Source organism: Arachis stenosperma, chromosome 9 (assembly GCF_014773155.1).
Source record: "Arachis stenosperma cultivar V10309 chromosome 9, arast.V10309.gnm1.PFL2, whole genome shotgun sequence".
In the NCBI taxonomy this organism is placed as follows: Eukaryota; Viridiplantae; Streptophyta; class Magnoliopsida; order Fabales; family Fabaceae; genus Arachis; species Arachis stenosperma.
This window is the reverse complement of record NC_080385.1, coordinates 14,976,278-14,987,842: the sequence shown is the minus strand read 5'-3', so window position 1 is coordinate 14,987,842 and position 11,565 is coordinate 14,976,278. Positions and strand designations below refer to the sequence as shown.

At 40.9% G+C, this 11,565-nt stretch overlaps 1 protein-coding gene across 1 annotated transcript; it reads left to right on the top strand.

Moving 5' to 3' along the window:
- Positions 1-3,236: 3,236 nt before the first annotated feature.
- LOC130949119 (uncharacterized) lies at positions 3,237-4,226 on the top strand. Its single transcript, XM_057877938.1, has 2 exons — positions 3,237-3,893; positions 4,092-4,226. Exons 1-2 carry the CDS (start codon positions 3,237-3,239, stop codon positions 4,224-4,226), a joined length of 792 nt encoding a protein of 263 aa, XP_057733921.1.
- The last annotated feature ends 7,339 nt before the right edge of the window (positions 4,227-11,565 follow it).

Here is an 11,565-nt window from a genome sequence, read left to right as displayed (position 1 = left end):
TACTTTATTAAGTATTTGTGTAATAGTAAATTATATTTTTATATCTTATATAATTAAAAATATGATATATAACAATAAGAATAAAAATTAATAAAAAATAATAAAAAAACAATTAAATAAAATTAGAAAAAAATATTATTATAAATAATATTAAAATATTTTTTATATTATTATAAATATTAAAATTAATTTAAAGAAAATATATAAAAAAATTTTAAATAAATAAAAAATATAAATAATATAAATACATGTAAAAAATTTAATTTTTAATACATAAAAATACTAATTTTTTATTATTAATATATTATTAAATTTTACTTTATATAATATATCTATTATAATATAATAGTATATAGACAAAAGGTCACACTCCCTGTTCCCCGGGAGTCCATTCCTGGTCACATGTAACACAAACAATATTTTATATACGAAACTAACCTTCACCCAGGGACGGATTCATGTTAAAAGAGAGTGAGGGTCCCAGTGAAATTTAAAAATTTGTTAACTAATATGCAGGAATAAAATTTATTTACTCCTATTATATAATTAAATTTGATCTCACTATAAGTGAATTTCATTCATTAATTTCAATAATAAAAAAATAAATAATAATTTTGTTATAATAATCTTTAAAAAAAAGTAAAATAATTATAAATTTGTTATTTTATAATTGTGACTAATAAATAAATTTAAAATTTAAAAAAATATGTTTATATATTTAGTGAATATCCCTGTTGTGCTGTGTATATATATCATATATATTTGATTATTTGTTCAAAATAGAAGTAACTACTGATTTGATATCTAAAAGATTCAGACTATGACAAAATAATAGTTAAATTATTTGAAAATTGTGATAAAAATAACTAATAAATATTATATTTATTAAAAGTGACAAAAAAATCTTTTAATATTTAACAAATGACATATTTAATCTAAATATTTAATAGTCAATAGAATTCAGTCTAATATTTTATTAGATTTGATTATAAATATATAAAATTATTCTGTTAAATTAATTTCAAATTAAATAGATTATCTTATTAAACTAATTTTAATATTAAATTAAAAATGACTAATAAAAATATTAATCTTATATTGACTATTAAATAAAAAATAGTTAAATAAATAAATAAATAATAATAATAATAATGTTTATTTATTAGTGTTTTTTTAAGTTAACTTAAGTTTTTTTTGGATAATATCAGTTGAAAAAACTTTTTTAAATATGAATAATATAAAGAATCGATTTCATAATCATACGAGAGATGAATATTTAAATGATTATTTAATGGCATATATAAAAAGAAAGACATTTGATTGTTGTTACGGTGGGTAACCGGAGATTAATAAGATGGATGGTTTTGGTTGGCCCAATCGTCCGCGGATGGTGGCTTCCGAGCTGGTTTGCACGTTGGAGCCTCCTTCCGACTTGCGTTCGCGAGTGAATGGGGGGTGGTACCTACAAAGACACTCCGATGCCTAAGTTAGCAAGGGTGTGAGCAAGTCTAGAGAGTATTGGGCTTAGAGATACCTGAGGGGTGTCAGGGTATTTGTAGTGGTGAGCCAATAACCACCGTTGGAGTAGTGCCATATTTTTAGGGTGTTAACCGTCCCATTATCTTAGGGAGGTTAAGATATGGCTTGACTAAAGTAGTTGGAGAGATTTTAGGGGCAGTTACTCATTTGAATGAGTGCTTATCTGCCAGCTATTCTCCGTCCCGACTTCTTGGGAGTAAGTCGGGTTTGGCACCGACTTCTAAGTGTGAAGGTTGGCGTTTAGTAAGGCTCGATCCTCTGGACTGGGCCTCTTATTTGGACCTGGGCCTTTATTATTGGGCCAGGGTAGGAACAGTGCCCCTACTTGAGCCCAAGATCTTTATAGGACTTGGGTTCAAGTATTTTACTCGGGATCGTAGTCGACTTGTTGGAGGACCGACGTGATTTTCTGAAACCGACGTGACTTTCCGTGTCTCTTTAGTTCTGACGGTTACGTCTAATCAAGCGTCGTGTCCGTTAGGGATGTGCGTAGACTTTGGTAACGGTGCATTCTCATTAATGACTGCCCCGCTTTTACCATTATGCCCCTTAGTATGTTTATAAATACTTTCCCTCTCTTTCATTTTTTCGTTTCTGCAATTTTTCAAATTTCTTCTTGCTTTATTCGTGCTTCCTTCTTGCATTCGGAGACCTCTGCTTCTTTCAACCTTCGGTTTCGGATAAAGGTTAGCGTTTTACTTTTATGACATGCTTTGTGATTGCATGCTTTTATTTTCTTTGGAGAGGGAGAAGTGACGTTGTAGGCTTTCGTATCCCCTTAGGGACTTTCGTTTTTGATTCTTTTTCCTTTTTCCTTTGTAGGTTTTCGTCGTGTTTTTAGAAAATATCTTCTGTAGAGGCTCTTTCTCAATGGGTTGATGTCACAGTCCTAGGAGAGGAACCTTTGGTTGATGCGGAGTTTATTACTCATCTTCGTACTCACCACAGGATTTGTGTTTCTGAGGATGACGAGCCGAAGTATGAGTTGGTAGTCCCGGGTCCAGAAGACCGGGTTTGCTTTGGGAGGGCTAATGAGACGTCTTCTCATTTCTTCTTTATGTATGAATGTATGATCACCCGTCTGGGTGTCCTCCTTCCTTTTTCGGATTTTGAAATGTCTGTTTTGTACCACTGTCGAGTTGCCCCTACCCAACTTCACCCCAACTCTTGGGGTTTTCTGAAAATTTATCAATTTATTAGTCAAGCTTTGGACTTCCCGACTTCTTTGAGGATTTTCTTTTTTCTTTTCCACATGACTAAGCCCTTTAGTGGGCTAAACAACAAACAGCAATGTGTGTCCTTCCGAGCCATACAAGGTCGGAGGATTTTCACCCTTTTTGATGAATCATTCCATGACTTCAAAAATTATTTTTTCAAAGTGCAAGCTGTAGAGGGTCACCACCCATTTTTTCTGGATGATAACTCTTCTCCTCGCTTTCCCTTATATTGGCTGGAGGCCTCCCCTTGTGAGAAATATGGTCTGGACGACCTGGATGAAGTAGAGTTTGCCATTGTGGTGTTCCTCCGAGAAGTGTGGGGGAGGGCCCCATATTTGGATACTAAGAAGTTTCTCCAAAGGTCTCCGACCTTTGTCCAGGCGCAGCTAGGTAGCTTTTTCTTGTTTTTAAATTTTCGACTTATCAACTAATCATTCCGACTTGTTTGATTCTTTAGCTATTGTTTTTCTTTTTTCAGAAATGGCTAAAACAAATGCTCAAGAATCTTTTCAAAGAGTCCAGGAGGCCAAAGCCAAGTCTCGCGCTCGGGCCGGTGGTGCCAGGGTTATCTCTCCTCCTCCTCCTCCTCGGAATGTTGGAACTCTTTCCAAGCCTATCGTAATCTCTTCTTCAGCTCCCCCTCAGTCGCTCCCCGTCGTCCGACCTTCCCCTGATCCAAAGAAGCGCAAGACTTTAGAGTCTGGTGCTTCTGGTGAGGTTAAGGCGGATGCTATTGAGTTTGTCCGAAAGAATATCTATCCCCATGTTCGTATAGGCATGGATGATATGTCTATTCGGAGCCACCTTACCACTATGGTCGAGGAGAGTCTTAAGGCGGCGGGGGTTTGTGGCAAGCTCTTGGATATCTTTGAGAAGGCTCCCCTCAGCTCTTTAGGAACGACCTCGAAGGTCGAGGAGCTAGAGGGAAGGCTTCGCTCATATCAAGAGCATGAGGGAGAGTTGAAGAAGGAGATTGCTAAGCTGAGGGAGGAGAGAGATACCTTCCGGGAGAAAGGGAAGGCTTTGCAGGCCCAGTACAACATGGAGATGGAGTTGAGGAAAACGGCGCAGGCCAGCTATCAAAGCTTATTCAAGGATCTTGTGTCCGTGAAGAATGATCTGCTGAATTCTCGGAAGGCATATGATGAGTTGGAGGACTCAATTGCTGATGGTGCCGAGGAGTCTTGGAGGATTTTCTTGGAGCAAGTCAGGGTGATTGCTCCCAACTTGGATCTTTCTCCTTTACATCCTGATAAAGTTGTTATTGATGGTGCCATCGTGGATCCTCCTGCCCCCGTAATTGTTTCCGAGTCAGAATTGAAGACTCGGGGGCAGAGGATTATTGAGTCTCCTCCTCATTCCAAAGATGCTCCGGGTTCTTCAGCAGTTCCTCCTATCTCTTCCTCTCCCATGGATACCTCTGGTGGCGCTCCTCCTGATTCCGGTGGTGGTGATCTTCCTAAAAAATGACTTGTGGCTATTTAGGGTCCGGCCTGTGGGCCCCCGTTTTTTAAACTCTTTATTTATTTCTGGTTTGAACAATTTTCTTTGGCCCTTTGAGGCCGTAAACAAAATATTTTATGCGTGCCCTTTTTGATAAGGGTTTTAACTTAACAAAATAAATACCCTTTTTTGGATAAGGGTTTAAGCTACCTTATGCATGTATGATTTTCCGAATTCCCCTTGACTTTTTCTTGAAAAACCTTTCTTTTTGCTTGTTTGTTTTTCTGAGCTTTTTTGTTTAAGGGCTTTTGGGATAGCCTTTAAACTTCTTCCTAGGTTTTCCTATCTCTTTTCGTTATCCCTCATACTCAACTTAGTTTTGGTGAGTTCTTATGACTTAGGTTATTTTTGCGATGCGTTTTTCTTCTACTCGGTCCTTCATTCCGATTTATGGATCGAAGTATTTCCGAGCTTTTCTACTCGGGATCTCATTTCGACTTATGAGTCGGGTTTGTTCCCGAGTTTCTACGATCGACTTCTTATAATCTCTTTACACCGACTTGTACCTCGTCATTTTATCCTGACGACCTTTTAGGTCGGTTCATGGGATTTTCACGTTTTGTCGAGCTTAAGTCGGCGCGTTTCGTAGAAAGACTTAAAAAATAAAAAATGAAAAGGATTTCATAAGAGATATCGTAGATGAAAAAGATCTTTATTAATCGGGGAGGTACCTTTTTTGCTACTAAGGATTTTGATAATCTATTTCCCTTAGTCTCTACTATGATGCCTCGTTAAAAACCCTTCTCCAGAAAAAACCCTTTTGGGAAAAAATCATGAAGTTGGGAAAAGAGTACATCAGGGAGTAGAGTTCGCTTTTAGCTATAGTACCTTTTCATGTTACAAGCATGCCACGACCTCGGGAGCTCAGTGCCGTTCAGGTCGATTATTTTATAATAATCTTTTCCTAAAACTTCATTGACTTTGTATGGTCCCTTCCAATTTGCGGCGAGCTTTCCTTCTCCTGATTTGTTGACTCCAATGTCGTTTCTGATTAGGACCAAATCATCTGGAGTAAATGTTCTTCGAATGACTTTTTTGTTGTACCTTGTAGTCATCCTCTGCTTTAACGCTGCTTCTCTTATCTGGGCATCTTCTCGGACTTCAGGGAGCAGGTCGAGCTCCTCTTTGTGCCCCTGTATGTTTCCGATCTCGTCGTGGAGAATTACCCTTAGGCTTTGCTCACTGATTTCTATTGGTATCATTGCCTCCACACCATAGACTAGTCGGAAGGGTGTTTCTCCAGTGGCGGATTGGGGTGTTGTCCTGTAAGCCCATAGCACTTGAGGGAGCTCTTCAGCCCAAGCCCCTTTTGCTTCTTGCAGACTCTTCTTTAGTCCTGCCAGTATGATTTTGTTGGCTGCCTCGGCTTGCCCATTGGCTTGTGGGTGCTCCACCGAGGTAAACTGATGTTTGATTTTCATACTGGCCACTAAGCTTCTGAAGGTAGCATCGGTGAACTGGGTTCCATTATCCGTAGTGATGGAATAGGGTATCCCATATCTTGTGATGATATTTTTGTAGAGGAACCTCCGACTTCTTTGAGCGGTGATGGTGGCCAATGTTTCTGCTTCTATCCACTTTGTGAAATAATCTATTCCCACGATCAGGTATTTGACTTGTCCAGGCGCTTGGGGAAAAGGACCTAACAAATCCATTCCCCATTTTGCAAAAGGCCATGGAGAAGTGATACTGATAAGCTCTTCTGGTGGAGCCACGTGGAAGTTTGCATGTATTTGACATGGTTGACATTTTTTCACAAATTCTGTGGCATCTTTCTGCAAGGTCGGCCAATAGAATCCAGCTCGGATTACTTTCCTGGCTAGTGACCTTGCTCCGAGATGGTTTCCGCAGATTCCACTATGTACTTCCTCCAATACCTCGGTGGTTCTCGAGGTCGGTACACACTTTAACAATGGTGTTGATATCCCCCTTCTGTAGAGGATATTTCTCACCAAGGTGTAGTGTTGTGCTTCCCTTCGGATCTTTTTTGCTTCTTTCTCCTCGTTAGGGAGGATGTCGAATTTCATGTATTCAACTAAGGGGTTCATCCATCCGAGGTTTAAACCGACTACCTCAAGTACTTCTTGTTTATCTTTTATTACTGAGGGTTCCTGGAGGGTTTCCTGGATCAAACTTCTGTTGTTCCCTCCTGGTTTGGTACTTGCTAACTTGGATAGGGCGTCTGCTCTGCAGTTCAGATCCCGAGTTATGTGTTTGATCTCGGTTTCTGCAAAGCGCCCAAGGTATTCCAAAGTTTTTTCTAAGTACCTCTTCATATTTGGGTCCTTTGCCTGATACTCTCCACTTATTTGGGAGGTCACCACTTGCGAGTCGCTGTATATCATCACCTTTGTAGCACCGACTTCTTCTGCAAGTTTTAGCCCAGCAATCAAGGCTTCATATTCTGCCTGATTATTTGAGGCTGGGAATTCAAACTTTAGAGAAACCTCTATCTGGGTTCCTCTTTCATCTACCAATATTATGCCTGCGCCGCTTCCCGTTTTGTTGGAGGATCCATCTATATAGAGTTCCCATGTAGTTGGTTTTTCCTCTTGTTCCCCTGCGTATTCTGCAACGAAGTCGGCGAGGCATTGGGCTTTGATCGCTGTCCGAGTTTCATATCTTAAGTCGAACTCGGAGAGTTCTATTGCCCATTGAACCATTCTCCCTGCAACATCCGTTTTTTGGAGGATTTGCTTCATGGGTTGGTTCGTACGGACTCTTATGGTGTGAGCTTGAAAGTAAGGCCGTAACCTTCGCGAGGCTACTACTAAGGAGTAAGCAAACTTTTCTAGTTTGTGGTACCTTAGTTCGGGGCCTTGTAGAACTTTACTGATGAAGTAGACTGGATGTTGTTCGACCTCGTCTTCTTTTATCAGGGCTGACGAGACAGCCTTGTTCGCTACGGACAAGTATAGGACGAGGTCTCTCCCAGGTACGGGTCGGGTTAGAATAGGAGGTTGGCTTAAAAACTTTTTGAACTCCTGGAATGCCTCCTCGCATTCAGGAGTCCATTCGAACTGGCATCCTTTCCTTAATAAGGAAAATAGTGGAAGGGATTTCAGTGCCGATCCTGACAGAAATCTAGAGAGGGCTGCAAGTCGGCCATTTAGCTGCTGGACTTCTTTCAAACAAGTCGGACTTTTCATTTCTAGGATGGCTCTACACTTGTCGGGATTGGCTTCGATCCCTCTTTGTGTTAGCATAAATCCTAGGAATTTCCCTGCTTCCACTGCGAAGGCACACTTTGCGGGATTTGGTCTCATCCCGTGCAGCCTTATAGTATCGAAGACTTGCGAGAGGTCTGTCAAGAGGTCGTCTTCTTTCTTTGTTTTTACCAGCATGTCGTCGACGTATACTTCCATTAGACTCCCCAGGTGAGGGGAAAACACTTTATTCATCAACCTTTGATATGTGGCCCCTGCATTCTTTAATCCGAATGGCATGACCACGTAGCAGAAATTAGCTCTGGGTGTGATGAATGATGTTTTCTCCTGGTCGGGTTCGTGCATCGGGATTTGATTGTATCCCGAGTAGGCGTCCATAAATGATAAGTATTGGTACCCGGAGCTAGAGTCTACTAGGGTATCAATACTTGGTAAGAGATAAGGGTCCTTAGGACATGCCTTATTTAAGTCGGTGTAGTCGACACACATTCTCCATTTGCCGTTCTGTTTTTTGACTAGCACTACATTGGCTAGCCATGTTGGGTACTTGACTTCTCTGATGAAGCCAGCTTCCAGGAGCGCCTGTACTTGTTCTTCCACTATTAGGGCTCGTTCTGGGCCGAGCTTGCGTCTTCTTTGTTGTACAGGTCGGGATCCTGGATAAATCGAGAGCTTGTGGGACATGAGCTCGGGGTCAATCCCAGGCATGTCAGAGGCCTTCCAGGCGAAGAGGTCGGAATTATCTCTTAGGAGCCTAGTCAACCCTTGTTTTAGGGTTTCCCCTAGGTTGGCTCCTATATGAGTGTTCTTCCCTTCCTCTTTACCAACCTGTATATCCTCGGTTTTTCCTCCTGGTTGTGGTCATAGCTCTTCTCTGGCCCTTGCGCCACCGAGCTCTATTGTGTTAACTTCTCTGCCCTTTCCCCTTAGGTTTAGGCTTTCATTGTAGCACTTTCTTGCCAACTTTTGATCTCCCCTTACCGTTACTATTCCCGCTGAGGTCGGGAATTTCATGCAGAGGTGAGGAGTAGATACCACTGCTCCGAGTCGATTGAGGGTAGCTCTGCCGATTAGAGCATTATATGCTGACCCCACATCGATGACTATGAAGTCTATACTCAGAGTCTTTGATTTTTCCCCTTTTCCAAAAGTAGTGTGAAGGGGCAAAAATCCTAGTGGTTTTATTGGCGTGTCTCCTAGTCCGTATAGGGTGTCGGGGTAAGCTCTTAATTCCTTCTCATCTAACCCTAGCTTGTCGAAGGCGGGCTTAAAAAGGATGTCCGCCGAGCTTCCTTGGTCCACCAGGGTTCTGTGGAGATGGGCATTTGCTAGGATCATGGTTATCACTACTGGATCATCATGTCCAGGGATTATTCCTTGCCCATCTTCTTTTGTGAATGAGATGGTGGAAAGGTCGGGTGTCTCTCCCCCGACCTGGTAGACTCTTTTGAGATGTCTTTTGCGAGAGGATTTGGTAAGTCCCCCTCCTGCAAACCCTCCTGAGATCATGTAGATATGCCTCTCTGGAGTCTGCGGCGGTGGGTCCCTTCTATCCATGTCGTCTCGCTTTCTCTTTCCATGACCGTCCGACCTTTCTATGAGATATCTATCAAGCCGACCTTCTCTAGCCAGCTTTTCTATCACATTTTTAAGGTCGTAACAGTCGTTTGTGGAGTGACCATATATCTTATGGTACTCACAGTAATCATTGCGGCTTCCCCCTTTTTTATTTTTAATGGGTCTAGGGGGTGGCAATCTTTCAGTGTTACAAATCTCTCTATATACGTCCACTATAGAAACTTTCAGAGGAGTATAAGAGTGATATTTTCTCGGCTTTTCGAGACCGAGTTCTTCTTTTTTCTTGGCTTCCCTTTCCCTCTCTTTTGTTGAGGGAAGGGGTCCGGGTCGCCAACTTAGGTCTCTTAATTTGGCGTTTTCCTCCATGTTGATGTACTTTTCAGCTCTTTCCTGTACATCACTCAAGGAGGTGGGGTGTCTTTTTGATATGGACTGCGAGAAAGGACCTTCCCTAAGTCCATTGACTAACTGACAAACCCCAATTTGACGGTTTGTCTTGTATTGAATTTAGAGTATTTTGATAGCCTTTTGTCACATTTAGCCTAGGAATTAGCGTGATTTCGTAATCTCTCCCGTATTTGTGCTTAAGTGTAAAAACATGCTTTTTAAGCCTTATTTTGATAAATTCTATTTCCTCTTTGATTCCATAAGATGCCTTGATGTGTTTGTTAGTAATCTCAGGATGAAATAGGCTAAGCATGGATCAGAGGAAGCAAGGAAGGAAGCATACAAGTGGAGAGAAGCATAAAAAAAAAGTCAAAGAAGCAAAGTCAGCCAAGCACGCGCACGCGCACAAGGCGCTCGCGCGCATATTGCGAAACAGGCCAAGCACGCGCACGCGTACCATGCGCGCACGCGCCGATGATGGCACATGACCTCACTAATGAAGCACGTGCCTGGCGATTTTGGGAAGGTTTCAGCAACCAACTTTGGCGCCAAAATGCATATAAGAGTCAAGGATTGAAGGGGATTGACAACTCTCTTCATATTTTTAGATACTTTTGATCATTAGTTTTAGTTTTAGAGTTTTAGAGAGAGAAGCTCTCACTTCTCTCTAGAATTAGGATTAGGTTTAGGTTTAGTTCTTAGATTTAGACTTAGATTCATCTTCTTCTACTTCCACATCTCAATTCCTTGTAGTTACATTGATTCTTCTTCCATTCTTTTGCTATAATCTCTTTTATGTTGTTCTTGTATTTTGTTATAGATCTAGTATTGTTCCTCTTTACTTTCTTCCAATTCAATAAAGGTAATTCAGAGTAAAAGTGTTTCTTTTGATTGTTGTTGTTAATTTCTTTCAATAATTGTTGTTAGATTTCCTTCTTGTTGTTGATTTACTATGCTTTCCTTTTATGCCTACCAAGTGTTCGATGAAATGCTTGAGAGGATGTTAGAGTAGGATTTTATGTTCTTGGCTTGAGAAGGTAACTTAGGATTTCTTGAGTCACTGGTGTCCAATTGATTGCTAGTTGATAGCCATTAACTCTAGCCTTCATTAATCCAATTAGTGAAAAGCTAGGACTTATGGACTAGGATTGATATAACTCACTTGACTTTCCTTTGTTAATTGATTTAAGGATGACTAAGTGGGATTAATCCTTGCAACTACCATACTTGTGGCTAGTGATAATGATGAAGACCCTTGACAACCAAACCTTGCCAAGACCATTTTGTTAATAAAATTTTCTTACCATTTACTATTCATGTTTCTCCTCTAAAACCCCAAATATAACTCACAACCAATAACAAAACACTTTATTGTAAATCCTAGGGAGAACGACCCGAGGTTCAAATACTTCGGTTTATAGATTTTAGGGGTTTGTACTTGTGACAAACAAATTTTTGTATGAGATGATTATTGTTGGTTTAGAGACTATACTTCGACGAGATTTCATTTGTAAAATTCTAAACCGTCAAAAATCCAATCGTCACTAACCCCATTATTACTGCTTCGGTGGGTAGGTCTTGAATCTCCAAACATGCTTTGTTGAACCTTTCCATGTAGGTTCGTAAAGATTCTCCGACCTCCTGCTTTATTCCCAGGAGGCTCGGTGCATGTTTCACTTTGTCTTTCTGGATTGAGAACTTCATCAAAAACTTCCTCGAGAGGTCTTCAAAACTAGTAACCGACCTCGGGAGGAGGCTATCGAACCACTTCATCGCTGCTTTCGATAGAGTGGTCGGGAAAGCCTTGCACCGTGTAGCGTCGGAAGCGTCAGCTAGGTACATCCGACTTTTGAAGTTGCTCAGGTGATGCTTCGGATCCGTGGTCCCGTCGTAGAGGTCCATGTCAGGGCTTTTGAAGTTTCTCGGAACTTTAGCCCTCATGATGTCCTCGCTAAAGGGATCCTCCCCACCTAAAGGTGGTTCTTCGTGTTCATCGCGGGAGTTGCGACTTTTGAGGGAGGATTCCAACTGTAAGAGCTTTCTTTCTAACTCTTTCCGTCGTTCCATCTCCTTTTTTAGGCTCTTTTCAGTTTCCTTTTGTCGCTCTCGCTCCTGTTCTAATTGCTCCAGGCGGCTATGGACTAATCCCAAGAGTTCAGTTACATGGGATGGTC

Bases quoted from the DNA above. Each gene is read 5' to 3' on its own strand.
- LOC130949119 (XM_057877938.1), top strand. From the start codon at position 3,237: ATGGCTAAAACAAATGCTCAAGAATCTTTTCAAAGAGTCCAGGAGGCC. The intron at 3,894-4,091 runs GCATATGATGAG...ACTCGGGGGCAG, and splicing joins ATCTGCTGAATTCTCGGAAG to AGGATTATTGAGTCTCCTCC.